The sequence below is a fragment of the Beta vulgaris genome, chromosome 1 (assembly GCF_026745355.1).
Source record: "Beta vulgaris subsp. vulgaris cultivar EL10 chromosome 1, EL10.2, whole genome shotgun sequence".
In the NCBI taxonomy this organism is placed as follows: Eukaryota; Viridiplantae; Streptophyta; class Magnoliopsida; order Caryophyllales; family Amaranthaceae; genus Beta; species Beta vulgaris.
In genome coordinates this window covers 25,590,606-25,607,604 of record NC_079202.1, presented here as the reverse complement: position 1 = coordinate 25,607,604, position 16,999 = coordinate 25,590,606, and the positions used below count along the sequence as shown (strand labels likewise).

The following is a 16,999-nucleotide window of genomic DNA, read 5'->3' as shown; positions in this document are numbered from 1 at the left end:
ACTTAAAAAAACAATAAAAACAAACAATATTGCCACGATAGTCAAACAAGTAAAGTACAAGAGCTAACAGCCTATAACCAACAATTAATTTGCAAACGAAAATCTATATTTTTTTAAAAAACAAATTGGTAAGAAAAACTCCTTTAGGCTTCCCTCGCATAGGGCCCCCACCCAGAGGCTCATTACAAACCAACACCCCCAACCCCCTTTCCCCCTTCAATTCCAAGCACATGCTTGAGGTAGGAATTGAACCCTAAACCTTGTTAGAAAAGATGCGAAAGTTCACCACTTGAGCCAAACCCAATTTCTAAACTAAAATCTATATGTAATGCCATAATCGTTTTGATGTGGAATCATACACAAGTAAGATTATAATATATGAATAAAGCAATATGTTGTCGATTAATTATGCTTGCTGCAACTAAGATGGAAAGGATATTATAATATGCTGTATGTGCAACATTTCTTCCCTAACATGAGGCTAGGAGTGCGTCACCTGATTTAGAGTGTACTACATAACTTAATCCGCGAAGCAACATCAAATTTACCAATAATCTCCACAAGAACAGGTGCCATCTTTGAAATGGTGGAACCTGTTAGCATCTCTAACAACAATTACTCTTTTGGTGAGCTTGGAGATGAATTTAGTTGCAGTATGACAGTCTAAACAAACCCTGAGGTTTTTGAAGATCCTGATTTCAGTTCCTGGTTCTGTAGAAATAAGCCCGAAAGATATAGCTAACTTCTCACTATGAACATTAACCATGAGCTCCTTCTCTTCTTCCTCAACATCATGCAACGCTGTCATAGTCTCGGGCTGATACCCAGCCTCCTTTATTTCGGCCATTAATTTCTCCAGCTTCCCATAAATTGCAGTTGTTTGTGGGTGGGAGCGATCACCACATGTGAAGACGTAAGGAGTGTCATCTAACTCAATTAGAGTGCACCCAGGTGTCTTTGCCAGCCTTCTCTTCTTGGCTACTTGTCGAACGGAAGCGGCGTGCCCATAGTTGCGATCAGCTGAATAAATATTGGAAAGTAATACATAGTAACCCATATTTTCAGGGTCTAGCTCGAGCAATTTGTCAGACGCAATGCGTGCCAGGTGTGTATCCTTGTGAATCATGCATGCACCAAGTAATGCTCCCCACTCAACAGAGCTAGGTTTAACAGGCATATTTTCAATAAACTTCAAAGCTTTATCTAGTTGTCCTGCTCGTCCTAAGAGATCAACCATGCAAGCATAATGCTCAGCCACTGGTTCACAAAGATGATCATTAACCATAGAATGAAAAATGGCATTGCCTTCACTAACTAAGCCTGCATGACTACAAGCATATAGAACACAAAGGAAAGTAACTGTGCTAGGAGGAATCCTGGAATCCACCATCTGGTTGAAAAGATTCACTGCTTCATGTCCAAGTCCATGAAGGCCATATCCAGATATCATTGCATTCCAGGACACAACATTTTTCTCTGGCACAGAATCAAATAATTCTCGAGCCTTGGTTATACTCCCGCATTTTGCATATAAGTCAATTAAAGCAGTTGATACGTATACATTTGACTCTAACTTCTCATTGTGTATTAGTTCATGAACCCATTTTCCTAGACTAAGCGCTCCCAATTGCGCACATGCTGATAGGATACTAGTTATTGTAACAGGATTTGGACGAATATGACACTTTTGCATTTGCTGAAATAGTGATATTGCCATTTCAGTCAAGCCATTCTGGGTATAACCTGATATCATGGCATTCCAAGCTGCCAAGCTTTTCTCAGGTGTCTCATCAAATAGTTGTCTAGCCCTATCAAATTCATTTAGCCTACTATAAACTGTAGTTATTGCAGCTGAAACAGAAGAATTTCTGATCATTCCAGTTTTGATACAGAAACAATGGATGGACAAAGTCAAACTTGGATGACGAAAAGGAGACCCAACTGGTACAAGTCCAACAATTGTGCTACAGTTCACCTTCTCTCCAGAAAGTAGCAATTCTTTAAAAAGGCTAACCGAAGACACAGTTTCACCATTACAAGTATACCCGGATATTAATGCATTATAACATACCAAATCCGGTTTTCTCATCTGCTCAAACACCAATCTGGCAGCGCATACATCCGCACACTTTGCATACATAGAAACCAGACCAGTAAGTACATATGCATGAAAATAATAACCTGTTTTGACTGATAATCCCTGAATTTCCTTCCCCAACTTCAGATCCTGCAACTCTCCTACAGCAGGAAGAATCGCGGACAAAGTCGAGGAATCACATTTGACCGCACTTCCAATCATATCACGGAAAACACCTAGTGAATGTACATAACAGCAATTCTTCACCAAACCAGATATCATAGTATTCCATAACACTGTATCTCTTTGAGACATTCTATCAAACACTTTGTATGCAAACCCAACCTTTGAACAATTAAGGTACATATTAAGCACAGCAGACCCAACAAACAAATCATCATCAAACCCGTCAATTATTGTGTGAGCATGAAGCAACATACCAATCTTTTCATACCCAAGTGACCCAGAAGCCGAAATTCCGAAAGCATAAGTGAAGTTATTAGGCTTGATTGTTGTGTTTCGACGTAAATGAGCATAGACTAACACAGAAGATGAGGGAAGATAGTTATGAGAAAAGCCACGAATGAGGACATTGTAGAGGAATATATCAGGATTTGGCGTCGCAGAAACAAGAAGATTAGCGTGGTGTACAGCTCCAATGTCGCACAGCTTTTGAGTGAGCTTAGTGACTGTTATATTGTCGGAATTTAAACTGTTGATGATGATTTGGGCGTGGATTTGCTTGAGGTTTGTGAATGTGGTTGATTTTGAGATCAGGTTGAGGAAGAAGTTTCTTTCACATGTTAATGTTGCTGATACTATGGCTCTGTTCAACATTGAAGGAAAATAGTTGTGTATTGACGTCGTATGTTCAGTACATGAGTAATGTATTGGAAAATTTGACAAAGAAGGACCCAACTATTATTCACCGTTTTTTATAGGTCTCGATTATGGATTATTCCTAACCGCTATTAAGCATAGCCTCTTGTGATTTTTATAGGGTCTAGACGTAACCCAAATTGTTGTAGCAGGTAGGGGTGTTGGTCGTTTGGGTTGGTGCGATTTGTAATGTAATCCAATCCAAACCGCAAATATACAGTTTTACATTTTCCCCACTCAACTCACACCGCACTTTTGCCCAAACCAACCCAAACCGAACACCGCGAAATAGTTTGGTGCACTTTGGTTGCGGTTTAACCATTTTTTCCTCCGCGACATTAATTTTGTAATTTAAGAGTAAAAAAAAATGTTAATAAATATAAAGAGTACAAATGAATATGAATTTGACTTCATAATCAAACATATATAATAATTTATCAAAAGTGTCCAAATTCTTTACCTCAAACTTCTTTTTCAGTTGTATACTTGTATACTACCTTGTCAAGACCGCACTCTTAACTAGGGGTGATAATGAATCTGACAAGGTCGCGACCAGCTCGACTCATTGAAGCTCGGCTCGAGCTCGGGCTCGGCTCGAGACTTAGACGAGCCGAGCCGAGTTAGGCAAAGCTCGGCTCATAAAGCTCATGAACAGCTCGATTATCATTTTATTATCATAAAAAATTATTTATATATATTTAAAAATATATTAAGTATTTCTTTTAAGATATTAACTAAGGTATATAACAGAATAAAGATAAAAAGAAAAGGTAAAAATAATTAAAAAGAAAAAGAAAACAAAAAAGATAGAGAAGAGTAACCATCAAGCTCATGAGCCGAGTCTAAACGAGCTCACGAGCCGAGCTCGAGCCACAAATTATAATCACGAGTCCGAGTCGAGCTCGGCGAGCTCACAAGCCGAGCCGAGCCCATGAAAAATGAAACGAGCTCGAGCCAAGCCTAATGCTATTCGGGCTCGGCTCACTCGATAAGCACCTTTACTCTAAACAGCCCTAGTAGCAGGTTATATGTAACGTGAGGGAATTAATTTAGCACATGACTTTTAAAGTTGGAGCAACCCCTTCTATTCTCCTCTCTCTTCTGTGAGAGTGCGATTTTTTTCCTTTGTCATTTTCTCCCCTCTTCTCCTACCATTTTTCTCATACAATAATCAAGTAATCAGAACTAATTAATAAAAATAAAAAAACACTATGCGCACATACAGTAGAAGAAGGAACAATCTCAAATCTCAAAATATTCTTTCTACAAGACAATCTCACAAAGATCATCTACAATAATCCCCTCTTTTATATGTTCAACAAACTCAACTTCACAATTCGTATTTCTTTCGCAAATCAACGAACTAACTATAATTAACCAAAATTAGGTTTGTAATATACTGTCAGCAGTTGTAGAAAACTCAAATTTTAACGAATTTAGCCCATAAGCAAGTACGTATTATCTAGCGATTATGCATAAAGCATATGTATTTGCTCTCTCAGAAATTTCATAATAAGGACTTTCGAGACCCCCAAGAACAAATCCTCACATGAATTGCTAAAGATCCAATAAGTCCAACATTGGTTCCTTCAGACGTGTCAATTGGGAAAATACGACAGTAGTGACTAGGGTGGATATTCGTATCCGAAAACTAGTTGTTCACCCTGTCAATTTGCCCGAGCCCAAATAACTCAATTTTCTCCCATAAACGATTTGTGTTAATGGATTAGTTCGATCCAAAACTTGAGATAATGAGTGTGATCCAAAAAAAAGATTCCAAAATGGTTGTTAATGGAGTTGAAAATACCAAATTCTGAGCAGTCAGTATTAATTTATGTCGAATTCCTCCACTTATATTTTCTCGAACCACTTTTTCTAAACGAACTAGAGCCAATCCCAATTGATCTTGTAAGAGATCTGCTACTAAACGAATAGTTTTTTTTTTCAAATGATTCATATCATCAAGTGTATACATTCCAAATTTCAATCCAATCAAATGATTTGCAGCTGCCAATATATCTCGGGTAACAAAAACGTATTGTTTTGGGTATATTGAGGTTCATCCACCGGTTCATATTTTGTCGGTCGCGACCATCCTAATTTGCGTTGTTATTAAAAAGAATTTTTTTTGTAAGTCTTTACATAAGGATTTCGAAAATACCAGGTCCCTGCTCACATAAGAAAATTGTTTATAAAACATCAAAATGACATTTCTTTTGACCCAATTTTTGTTTTTTCCTTATCATTCAAGAAAGAGAAGAAATTTTCTGGGTAACATACATTATCCAAAATTTCTCTTAGACTCAAACCCATAGCTAATGATAGATATAATAGATATTTTTTGTTTCCCACTTACCCGACCATATATCCTTGTTTTTCTATCAATCTCTATTTCTGATCTTCCTCCCCAATCTGATATTATGGTGCCGGTATAAATCAAGATTTTGTAATGGTCCCATTCGGAATTTTTTATAAAACATCAAAATAGCATTTCTTTTGACCCAATTTTTGTTTTCTCCTTATCATTCAGGAAAGACAAGAAAATTTCTGGGTAACAAACATTATCCAAAATTTCTCTTAGATTCGAACCCATAGCTGATGATAGATATAAAATAGATATTTTTTTGTTTCCCACTCATTTGACCCCATATCCTTGCCTTTCTATCAATCTCTATTTCTGATCTTCCTCCCAATCTGATATTATGGTGCCGGTATAAATCAAGATTTTGTAATGGTCCCATTCGGATCGGTAATAAATACCCGAGCTTTGCAATATTTGATTGATCTTAATTCTGTATATTCCATTTACTATAAAAGTTCCCAGGAAATTCATTAAAGAAATATTTCCAATCAAAATTGTTTATTCTTGCATCTCCCTACTGGTTTTCCAAATTGATCCCGCGAACACATATAATTCAGAAGAATATGTAAGTGACTCGTATACAACATCTTTTTCATTTATCAAGTGTTTGGCTAATTGATATGTTTTCACAAGTAATTGAAATTCCATTTCTTGGGCTTCAGTTTTTGGAAACTTATACAGTTCTTACGTTAAGCCTTGATCAATGAACCTTCAAAATCCTTCAAATTGTATTTGATTAAACCCATGGATTGTAGACATCCCCTCATTTCCATCCTATAGCATTTGCACTCAGTTTCTCATTTATTGAAAAAGCCCATTTTTGGCTCATTCTTCATTGAATCATATAGATCGCCCTAGCTCTGATGGAATTATATTTCGTTTACTAAATCACATAAAATTTGACACAAAAACTCCATATATTCATATATGAGCATATATGGAATGTTGAAATACGTATGAAGAGGGAATAAAAAAATTTCTATCAAATTTTAAAATGCAACAGATACAAAAGGAAATAAATTGATAAAACATTCATATAAAAAGAATTCTGCTACTTAATTAGATATTTATTTATAAAATTTGTTTAGTATAGAATATCCGTTCAATTTGACCATTATTATGATATTACATATTCCAATCCGATTGGATATCAAAAACAAAACAGATACAGGATTTATCTCTTCACCGAGATAAAATAGAATAATCAGAAACAATAAAGTATTTAACCAACCTTTTTTACCTTCTCTTTGTATTGTTACAAAAAGGATTTTCGGAGAAAAGAGATATTTTTACCTATTTAATTTTAAATTTAATACCATTTTGTAGAATTCCTAAAATAGGATTGTATTGTAAAGCGGGTTATGTTTATTATATTAAATAGTCAATTTAAACAGTGCAGATATCCATATATCATAATCTCATATATAGATACTCGATTTGTCTGTGTAATTTTTGTTATGGTTTTGGGGTTTACACACTCATAGTTGTTGTTATAATTGAAATTGAGAAAAAGAAAAATGGAAATAAAGATTTTTCGGTTTTCTTTTTGAAAAACGCAATACTGATTAGTTATCATTTGGATTTTCTTATTCATTAGGTAAACAAAATTTGAAATCAAAATCGAAGAATCGTTCATGAACTCGCAATCAAGTCAATAGTTAATGGTTCCAATTTCTCATGTTTATCATGAATTTTCACTTTTTTGACTGAAAGTTCATATTTTTGGTATGGAGCGAATCAAAACAAAAAAAAAACAGATTTTCGTTTTAATAAGTAAGGGAAAGGCTGGCAAAGAAAAATGATTCATAATGTAAGTACAACAAATTAAAAAGAAGTTCAGTAATCAATCCCCAAAAGGGATTAGTTTCGTCTATTCTATTTTGATCATTTTGGCAGCATGGCCGAGTGGTAAGGCGCATGACTGCAAATCCTTGTTCCCCGGTTCAAATTTGAGTGTCACCTGATATTCTAATTTAAAAAAAAGACTCAAAATCCCTTATCGACTGTTATAATCTATAACTGACCGGATTATTGAGAAAGGAAGTAGACGAAGAGGTAATTATTTAGTAATGGTGGAATTATAGTTGTTTCAGTTGGTACAATAACAAGAACTTCCCAATCTAGAATTAAGAATGCAACGATAAAATACCGTTGATTGTGATGCAATTTGGACTATTTGAAATTTGGCTTCAATGGAGAACAGGAGAGAGAAAATCAGGGGAAGTGGAAGAGGTGTAGGAGTGAGAAAACATGAAGAAGGTGCAGGAGAAAAGAGGAGTTTGGAAGAGTAGGCCACTGCAGGTGACGATGAAGATGATGGTAAGGATTATTTTAAAAAAAGGTGATTGGTTATGAATATGATAATTATGCTATTTCTCTTTTTGCTTTTCCTTGTGGAATGAAAGTATCCTAAATTCGATTCATTCATGTCTTGATGCTTGATCTATTTAACTGCATGAATTTTTTTTAAAAGAAAGGTACAACTAGAAAGTTGGATAATTTAAGCCTAATTAACTGCAAACTTAAATTACTTGTTAACAAATGGAAGAAAATTTAAACAAATGGAACTTACAATTAAATACTCTTACCTTCTAAATCAGTCATAAATAAATTAGGCCCTATAAAAATCACAAAAGGTCATACCTGGGACATTAAGGGAATAATTCATAGTTGGAACATATAAAAAATAATGGGTAATAACCCCCCCATGCATGCTAAAATTTTCTAGTGTATTTAAGTGTTTACGATAAAATAGACGGATAAACAATGACGCATCCAAGAATTGAACGATAGGGGGTGGATTATATAATGGAAAATGTGTATACAACTTTGATACTAAAATGGGTTGAAATGGGTTGAATGAATCTACTTGGCCTATTGAGATGAGTCAATTTGTCCTACTTAATGGGTCAATTCAGTTCGGATTATTATTTGTTTGAATTGGCACAAGTCAATTCGGCATGTTGGGTCGAGTTTATGTCTTAATCGGGTCTAGTTATAATCTGATCGGGTTAATCTTGTTCAAGATGAAAGCAGGTTAACATATATTTGGGTTGAGTTCAATTTGGGTCAGGTCATATTTGATATTGGGTTATCTTGGGCTGTGTTATTTTTATTTCGACTGAATTTGGTCCGACTCTGATTATTTCCTTATCATACTATTCTCGAAATCGAGTCTTTATCAAGTCTCGGTTAACTTTGAATTCGATCAGACATGGTATCGGGATATCTTGGATTTAGGGTCAGACACTATATGGTTAACTCAAGTTATATTATATCATTTCATTTCATTCTCAAAGTCAAGACATTATCGAATTCGGGTTGACTTCGAGTCCGATCATATTTGGCATATGGTTATCTTAGTTTTGGATCATATTCGATTTCAGGTGAATATCAGATAGAGGCCCTTACTAGGTTGTGGCTATATTCGATTTTTATCATTCTCAAAATAGGGCTATTATTGAGTTATGTTATCGTTGTGGCGAATTCGGGTCATTTTTGGTATCATGTTATCGGTGTGACGAAGTCGGGTCATTTTTGGTATCATGTAAGCTTAAGTCACGGTTCCTTGAGAATTTGGGTTCTCGTATATTTGCCTGGTTATGTGTGTGTGTGTGTGTGTGTGTTAATTCAAGTCATATTCATATCATTTCATTCTCAAAGTCAAGACATTATCGAACTCGGGTTGGCTTCGAGTCCGGTCATATTTGGCATGTGGTTATCTTGGTTTCGAGTCATATGCGATTTCTGGTGAATATCAGATATTGTGGCTATATTTGGTCTTTATCATTCTCAAAATCGGACTATTATTTGGTTATGTTATAGTTCTGACGAAGTTGTATCATTTTTGGTATCATGTAAAGTCTCGGTTTTGTTAAAATTTGAGTTCTCGTCTACTTGCATGGCTATATATATGTGTGTCTGTGTACGCGATCGTGTGTGCATATATAAAGGTGAGAGAAAGAGCATTAGTAGACATTTTACATGAGGCGAGACTCCTAATGCATATCTCAACTAATATATAACATGTATTCCTCACTTATAAGTCTTCATCGTTTACTTATATGCATTCCTAACTCACTTTTAAAAAAAGTCTTAATTGGAGTATAATCCAACAATGATCTTGTTTTGGAATATATATATATACTTTTATTCAATTTTTAATTAAAAGTATTTTTTATATTTAAAAAGTGAGACACATAAGATATAAAAGTGAGCTACAAAAACTTGTAAATGATGGAAAAAAAAGTGAAAGGAACACAATATAAAGTCTAAAGACCAAATACTGTAAGTCTAAACAAAAGAAGAAAAAAAATCTATAAATGAAGAGGGTATAGTATGAAATGAAAAAACTTTCAAAAATATTAAGTCCAAAAAAGAAATAAAAGGTAAGAATTCTTATCAATGAAGAGCAAATAGTAAATTTTTTTTGAAAGAAATAGAGTGAAAGGTTAAAAATACTTTTAAAAAACTTAAAGTTTTAAAAAATAAATAAAAGAGAAGAACATCAATGCTCGCTTTCAAACTTCATTTACAAACATTTAGAGGTTATTTTTTTAAAAAAAAAAATCTCAAAAAAAATTTGTGCAGGTACCTAGAGTCATATCCTAAAAGTTTAAACACGTTCAACTAAATAATTATATATAATGAGAAACTAAACTATATATATTTAAAAATTGGATTGAATTAGCTAATCAATTGATGTAAAAGGGTAAAATATATTGTTATTCATAATTAGGTAACAAGTAAATATTTACAAATTACAAACCATGTACAAGTTGTAGAATAAGGATTACGTAGGGTGGATATTTATACATTTTCTGATTTATATAATAAAGGAAAAAAGAAATTACTTTCTAAAGTTTGAATTTCTCCTTCCATCCACCATTCTTCTTCCTTCAACAAAGCTTCATCAAATTTTTGCTCCCAAAGCCACCGATCTACCCCTACCTATTCCCTAACTCTATAATATCAGAAGCTTGTATCCCAAATCCATGATTTTATTAAGCCCATTAAAGCAAATCCATGGATGTTCACAAATCCATCAAATTAGCTCATAGTTCGTAAGCTTCTAGAAGCCACAACATGGCTATAAATAGCCATTTCCGTGGCTCTCCCAAGCACACACAGCTCTTCAAACCAATCTTTCTTCAATATATATCTCGCCGGAACTAGCCTTAGTTGCCGGAAAATACAATCCAAATAAACCCCAAACAAAATTTCCCCTATTTTCTTTACCATCTCTCTCTTCTGCTTTGGCCTACTGCCACCGCAACACCACCACTACCTGCCACCTATAAACAACCGCATAACCACCACAACCACCTACATGAAGGAATATGTCCTTAAACATCCCTGCAATTATTAAATATAAAAATAATTATTATAGAGATAATAAATTATGTTAGTTTAGTAATCACATTTACTTGCTAGAGAATAAATGTTGGTTAGTGGGACAATATTGATTGAACCTACAACTAAGTTAACCTAATCCTATGAGGTCACACATTGTAGTAACTAATTGAAGTAAGGAAACCGGCCAATAGGAGAAATTAGCTAGGGTTAGGTTAGGTCTCTCTCTAAACCTATTCTCCTACTATTATAAAAAAAAGGTTATAATAGGAGAGTGGAACATTTTGTCAGTAACTTTCAAACTGAAAAAGAGAGATAAAAATCTTATTATTTCCCTTTGAAAAATCCGGCCACCCTCTCTAAAAAGCAAGAAAGTGAAATATGTTCATCCTCTTATGTTCTAGCAAACGTGGGAATTCAATTGGTGCTCGTGGACTAAGTAGAGGGACATCACTTGTTGTTCTTTGATATCTAGCACTTGCAATCCAGTGTAAAACACGCTACAAAGGTTGTATATTATTTTTCTTATAATATGATTCATATTTATGTTATACATGCGATCGTGTGATAGATGTTAGGAAATTTGTTTCTTGAAATTCCGCTATATGTTCATCTATATTCCTACAGTGGTATTAGTTTTGCCTAATTCATAATATTCATATGATCATGTAATTGTATGCAAAGTTATTATTTTTATTCAATTAAGGGAGGATTTATTTATGGCTTGAATTTGCATAATTAATATTTGATATTAATTGATTGGAAATTATAAATAATTGATTTATTTGTGATTTATGCTCAAATAATTTTATAAAGGTCCAAAATTTTAATGTTATGGACGAAATAAATTGTTTAATTCACTCCAAAATATTCAAATTTTTATAAATGTATTTGTTATATCTAAAATTATTTGAATTTTGAGCTACAATAATACAAACTTTTGCCCGTTCTCTCGCAATAAAACAAACTTTTGATTATTTTTTGATGATACAAACTTTACATCAAAATTCCTCTAGTAGGTCAGTTGACTTTTAACCAGTAAAACAGGTAAAAAAAATTACAAAATGATCTTTCTTCTTTCTCCCTCCTCCCCCAACCCCACTCACCTGAACCACCTCAGCTTGCTACCTGCTACAATAAGTTAAGAAACGGTATTTTGCCTTACTAGAGGAATTTTGATCAAAAATTTGTATATTATTAAAAAATAATAAAAAGTTTGTATTATTGCGAGAGAACGGGAAAAAGTTTTTATTATTCTTGTTAAAAAAATCCAAATTATTTAATGTTTAATTGGATTAATAATCATTGAAATAATTTGTTAACAATTAAAGATTTGATTTTTAATTTGTTAAATAAATCTAATGTTCATCACCCACATAGATCTAAACTATTATGATAGCTGGAAATAATTTTCGGATTTTTCCACAAATTTCCAAAATTTAATCATATTATTAATGTATTTTTGTTATATTTTATGTTTAATATGATTATTCATAAATTTTAAGGATAATAATTAAAATATCTGATTTTATTTGTTGTGATAATTCAGCATATCACCCAGAAAATTAATTTTGGATTTTTCGGATATTAATTGTTAATTTTCTGAATTTTTTGGATATAATTTGTTTTTTGCCCTAAATCTTGAATTCTTGTTACTTTGAATGCTTAATGGAGATTATTCTTTAAAACATAATCTCAACAAACCTAAAAATTTGTTTAAGATTGGTTGATTAATTCAAATTTTTTGCCATAATTTTCGAATTTCTAAACCCTAATATTCCTCTTAATTATTAATTAATTGTTAAATAAAGAGAACTTTATTTAAATGTAAATTATTACATAAACTAAATATTAAAGCCAACCATGTCTGGGTGGACCATCAGGGAGGGTGATTCCATGGTGGATGGCGGGGGAATGTACCGAAAAGTGGCAGAGAAGAGGCCGCGGAGCAGGGGTGAACCACGCACGTTTGACGTGTGGTGGCTGGCGCTACTGCTAGCCCGGCGCGGGCTGGTGGATGCTTTGTGCTGCTGGCGAGCAATGCGGCTGGGGTAAGCGACGTCTGTGGCGGTGTGATCCGCGCGGAGGCTAGCCGACGATTGTCGTTGATGTCTGGTGGTTTTAAGGGTCGTGTGTGTGTCGTGATTGTCGCTGGATTTTTTGATTTTCCAAGGTGGTTGCGTGGTTGACTGGCAGTTTCCGCTGCTTGTCAACGATCAACAACAGTTCACTGTATAATAATAATAAAAAATTTAGAAAAATTTGTTTTTCTAACTTTTTAGCATAAATCAAATCTTTTTTAATAATGCAAATTGAGTTATTAATATTGATTAATGCCATACATGAATAAGTAATTGAATTAAAATAATAAAGTTTCCTGAATAATTTCTAGCTTAAATTTGTTATGTTTTATGATTATTATGGAAAGTTTTATTTGCTTATTAATTGTTAATAAGTAAAAAGTTTAGGTTTATTATTTTATTATTATATTATAAATGTGTGGATGTTTAATATAATATGTATAATATTATATTTTTCATGTTATGACTAGTATGACCCAAATTAGGATAGTAAATACGATATGCGAATAGTTATATTTGAATGTAAATTAAATACGATCTGCGAATCATTTGTATGTTTGTAACTTTAAATTTACGTTATTTACTTAATTCAATATATGTAATCAAGCATAATCCAAGGATTTTCAAGGATGGTGATCCATGGAGATTCAAGGGAACTTTTTCAGTATGACTCGGAGTCGGACTTTTTCAACGGAGTTGGAGTCGGGTTACTTTTTTGTCGGAGTCAACTCAGATTTTTTCCTTCGAATCGGAGCGGGCTAGGGTCGGATTCATGACGCTAAATATATTATAATTATTAAAATAAACATCTTAATTATATAAATATAAATATCTAAGCATAGATGATTACGTAGTTATAGTTAAACTAAGTTCGCGTTCTAGTGATCATAAATTTAGATTACATAACAAATATAGTTTTTCATAATGTAAATTAGTTGACCATCCTCACTTCTACGCCATCCCGTCATCTTCATCAGTACCTAAAACCAAAAGTAACATCGTGAGCCGAAGCTCAGTAACATACTACCCTAACAATGTAAATTCATTTCAATTCATTTTGTTTGCAAACAGGGAGAAGTGAATATAGTAAAACATATTTCAAATTCGTAATGAAATAATAGCAAAGTAAACAATTATAAATCGCATCTTGATACTTCATAAGTTCCCATTATCTTTTCATCTTTCAACATGGTAACTGGCGAGTATAGACATGTGGGACGTCTCCCACGATGTGATGATTCTCAATGAGCCCAGCTCCCTTGTTGGATACACCACTATGCGATGATCCTCAAGGAGCCCCGCTCCCTTTTTGGATACACCACTTGCACCAAAATAATATGCGGTACCCCTCAAGGAGCCCGACTCCCTTTTCGGGTGTACGTCGGGTGCAAAGGTACGTGCACGACCATAAAGTAGATAAGCATAACACTATACTGCTAGAACCTCTTTCACTTTTATTTATCATGTTTCGTTTGTTTAGCATTCATCGGCTTAAGCCATAGAATTCTCATGAATCATACTTGAGCATCAATAAGTCATAAGATCATCATTTACGAAACTCATTCGAAAACAATTTAATCCAATAATCCATAGAAGAATCACATCACAAAATTCTTAACAAAATTATTAACATCATTTCACAAACACATTTCTAAAGGGATCGTGGGTGTTAGAAATAAATGTTACCTCGATTCCTGCTTAATAACCTTGAAAGCCGGGGGAGGCTGCAATATCCTTTCCGTTTAATCTACCATGAAATGACGCAACAAAATATAAATATTCGATTTATTTTAACAACTGACCTTTAGTTATTATTAATACTTTTTATTATTGAATACACAAACTTTTATATGAGGCGGGCCACACCTTCAACTAATTGTTAAGGGGTTACTTTTACTGAAAGTATAGGTTACTTTTTGTAACTATAAGGGGGTTACTTTTTATATAAATAGGGGTTACTTTTACTGAAAGTATAAGTTACTTTTTGTAACTGTAAGGGGATTACTTTTACTATAATTAGGGGTTATTTTTTTGTAATGTTAAGGAGTTACTTCTACTAAAAGTAGGTGTTACTTTTGTAACTATAAGGGGTTACTTTTATTGAAATTAGGGGTTACTTTTTAATTATAAGGGGTTACCTTTACAGTAAATAGAGGTTACTTTTATAAATATAAAGGGTTACTTCTACAGTGAATAGGGGTTACTTTTTATAAATATAAGAGGTTACTTTTACTGAATTGAAGGTTACTTTTTGTAATTACAAGGGGTTACCTTTACTAATGAAAAATAAAAAAAAAACTCAAATCTCCTCTCTCTTCCTCCACCACAATCGTCGCCTTAGATAACTGAGGAGAGAGAAAAAAAAATTCCAAATTCGAAAATTCAATATCAAACTCAATTCCCTTAGATAACTAATAAGTGATTGATTCTTATTATCAATCTGTTGAAAATTCAAGAGTCACAAGTTCGCTACACATCTTAATTATAATCATCGGTGCCAGGCAACAAAGTTGAGTAGAAAAATTGAACTCAACAACCGGCGGAGAGAGGTAAGAGAAATAGGATAGAAAGAAATGTGGAAAAGATGGATTATTGGAGGACAGGGGAAACCAAAAGTGGTGAAACAAGGAGGACGAGAGTACTCATCTAAACCAAAGATTTTCCAACACTGAAAGACCATCCTGCTGCTCAAATTCAAGGGATTTTTTTAAGGTTGATTTTGAATTCATTGCTGGTTTCCACATTGATAATGGCAGAAATTCGTATTGAGGTTTCGGGTTTTGAGAGAGAAAGCAATAAGAGGAGGGAAGCGTGAAGAAGGAAGATGGGGAAAAACAGACGCTGGATTCTGCTTTTTTTTTTTTGAGATGGATGTCACGCGCTGCCTTTTGTTTCTCTGTCACGTGCCAGCCACACGGTTTCTTTTCCGTGTGGCGTGTTGCACAAAAAACGGACTGTATTGAATATCGTTATTGACGCTACACATATTCATTATTTAAGCTTACGTTACTTTAATTAATAAAATTATAATTTTACTCGTCATATATTTATACTATAGGTACCTTATTTAATTTAATAAGTAAATTAGCTTCAATAAGTTCTAAAATAATTTTAGTTATCTTAAGCAAGCTACTCGTAAAATTCATAATACTAAGTAAATGAACTCAATTATGAAATATTCAGTAAGCCTAACAAATTAAGCATATGAATTTTGTTGGTTGGTTTAACTAATACTAAAACCAGATTTTAGGCCCATATTATGAATAATTAAGAATGGGTTATACTTGGGCTCAAATTACAAAAAGAAACTAAAAATTTAAAACAGAGAAGAGGTATCTAATACCTCTCCTTAACTTATGAGTAGACAAAAGAACAGGGGATGAAGGAAGGAAAGTGAGGCGGTGGACTAGAGCTCCGACAGCAGGGTGGCGAGGCAGTGCAGAGTCCGGCGGTTCTGGGGTGGCGAGTCGGCGCAAGGAAGAGATCAGAGAGGGAAACACGAGAATGAGAGAGTTGGGGCGCGAGAGAGAGAAGAAGAGTTGAGGCGAGAGAAAGAAGGGGATGGTGAGGTGGTGCGCTGGAGGCGCGCTGGTGGGTGAGTGTTGCAGCGACTAAGGGCGGACGGTGGTGGTGGCTGACAAGAGGAGAGAGAGATGAGTTGCGAAATACAGAGGTTTGGGGGTGTTTTTGGTGGAGTTGACCGGCGAAGCAGTGGAATTGTGGTGGTGGTGAATTGATGGAGGCAATAATGGGTATATATATAGGCATAGTTGGGGGGATAAATTTCATGAATTGGGTGCGTTGATTTGATGAAGAAAATTGAAATTTGGGTGGGTTTGGTTTGATGAAAATTAGATTTTTAGGTGGGTTTGATTTGGATTGAAGTTTTTAATTGCAGAAGAGTTTGTTTGTGAATAACAATTGTATGTTGAATTAAAATCCCATTGTTGGGTTGTTTTGGGAAGAAAATGAAGAAGGGAATGAAACACTGATTTCTGTTTCGAGTTCCATTTTATTTTCTTTTTCTTTTATTTTCTCCTTTTCTTTTCCTTTTTATGCCACAATTTGTGTAGTAATTAATTTGTTTGTTATTTTATTTTCTTACGTTAAGTAATGTTATTGTTTAATCTAGCATAACTTGTTATTATTTACAACATATATTTATTTAACGGACTAATTATCCTTTATCATTACTTGGATATAAAATAACAAAATTTCAATAATAATTTATGATTAAAGGAAAATATT

At 33.9% G+C, this 16,999-nt stretch overlaps 1 protein-coding gene, 1 long non-coding RNA gene and 1 pseudogene across 2 annotated transcripts; all 3 read right to left on the bottom strand.

Moving 5' to 3' along the window:
* Positions 1 to 303: 303 nt before the first annotated feature.
* LOC104898805 (pentatricopeptide repeat-containing protein At4g30700) lies at positions 304 to 2,994 on the bottom strand. Its single transcript, XM_010685915.4, has one exon. It carries the CDS (start codon positions 2,912 to 2,914, stop codon positions 545 to 547), a length of 2,370 nt encoding a protein of 789 aa, XP_010684217.2. The 5' UTR covers positions 2,915 to 2,994; the 3' UTR covers positions 304 to 544.
* A 1,420-nt stretch (positions 2,995 to 4,414) lies between these two features.
* On the bottom strand, positions 4,415 to 6,101 carry LOC130589911 (DNA-directed RNA polymerase subunit beta-like; annotated as a pseudogene).
* Positions 6,102 to 13,611: 7,510 nt separating this feature from the next.
* Positions 13,612 to 16,795, bottom strand: LOC125497635 (uncharacterized). The gene is made up of 3 exons (XR_007274635.2): positions 16,095 to 16,795; positions 14,438 to 14,498; positions 13,612 to 13,731 (listed from the first exon to the last, which is right to left on the bottom strand). It is a non-coding gene; the product is annotated as an uncharacterized LOC125497635 (long non-coding RNA).
* Between the last annotated feature and the right edge of the window lie 204 nt (positions 16,796 to 16,999).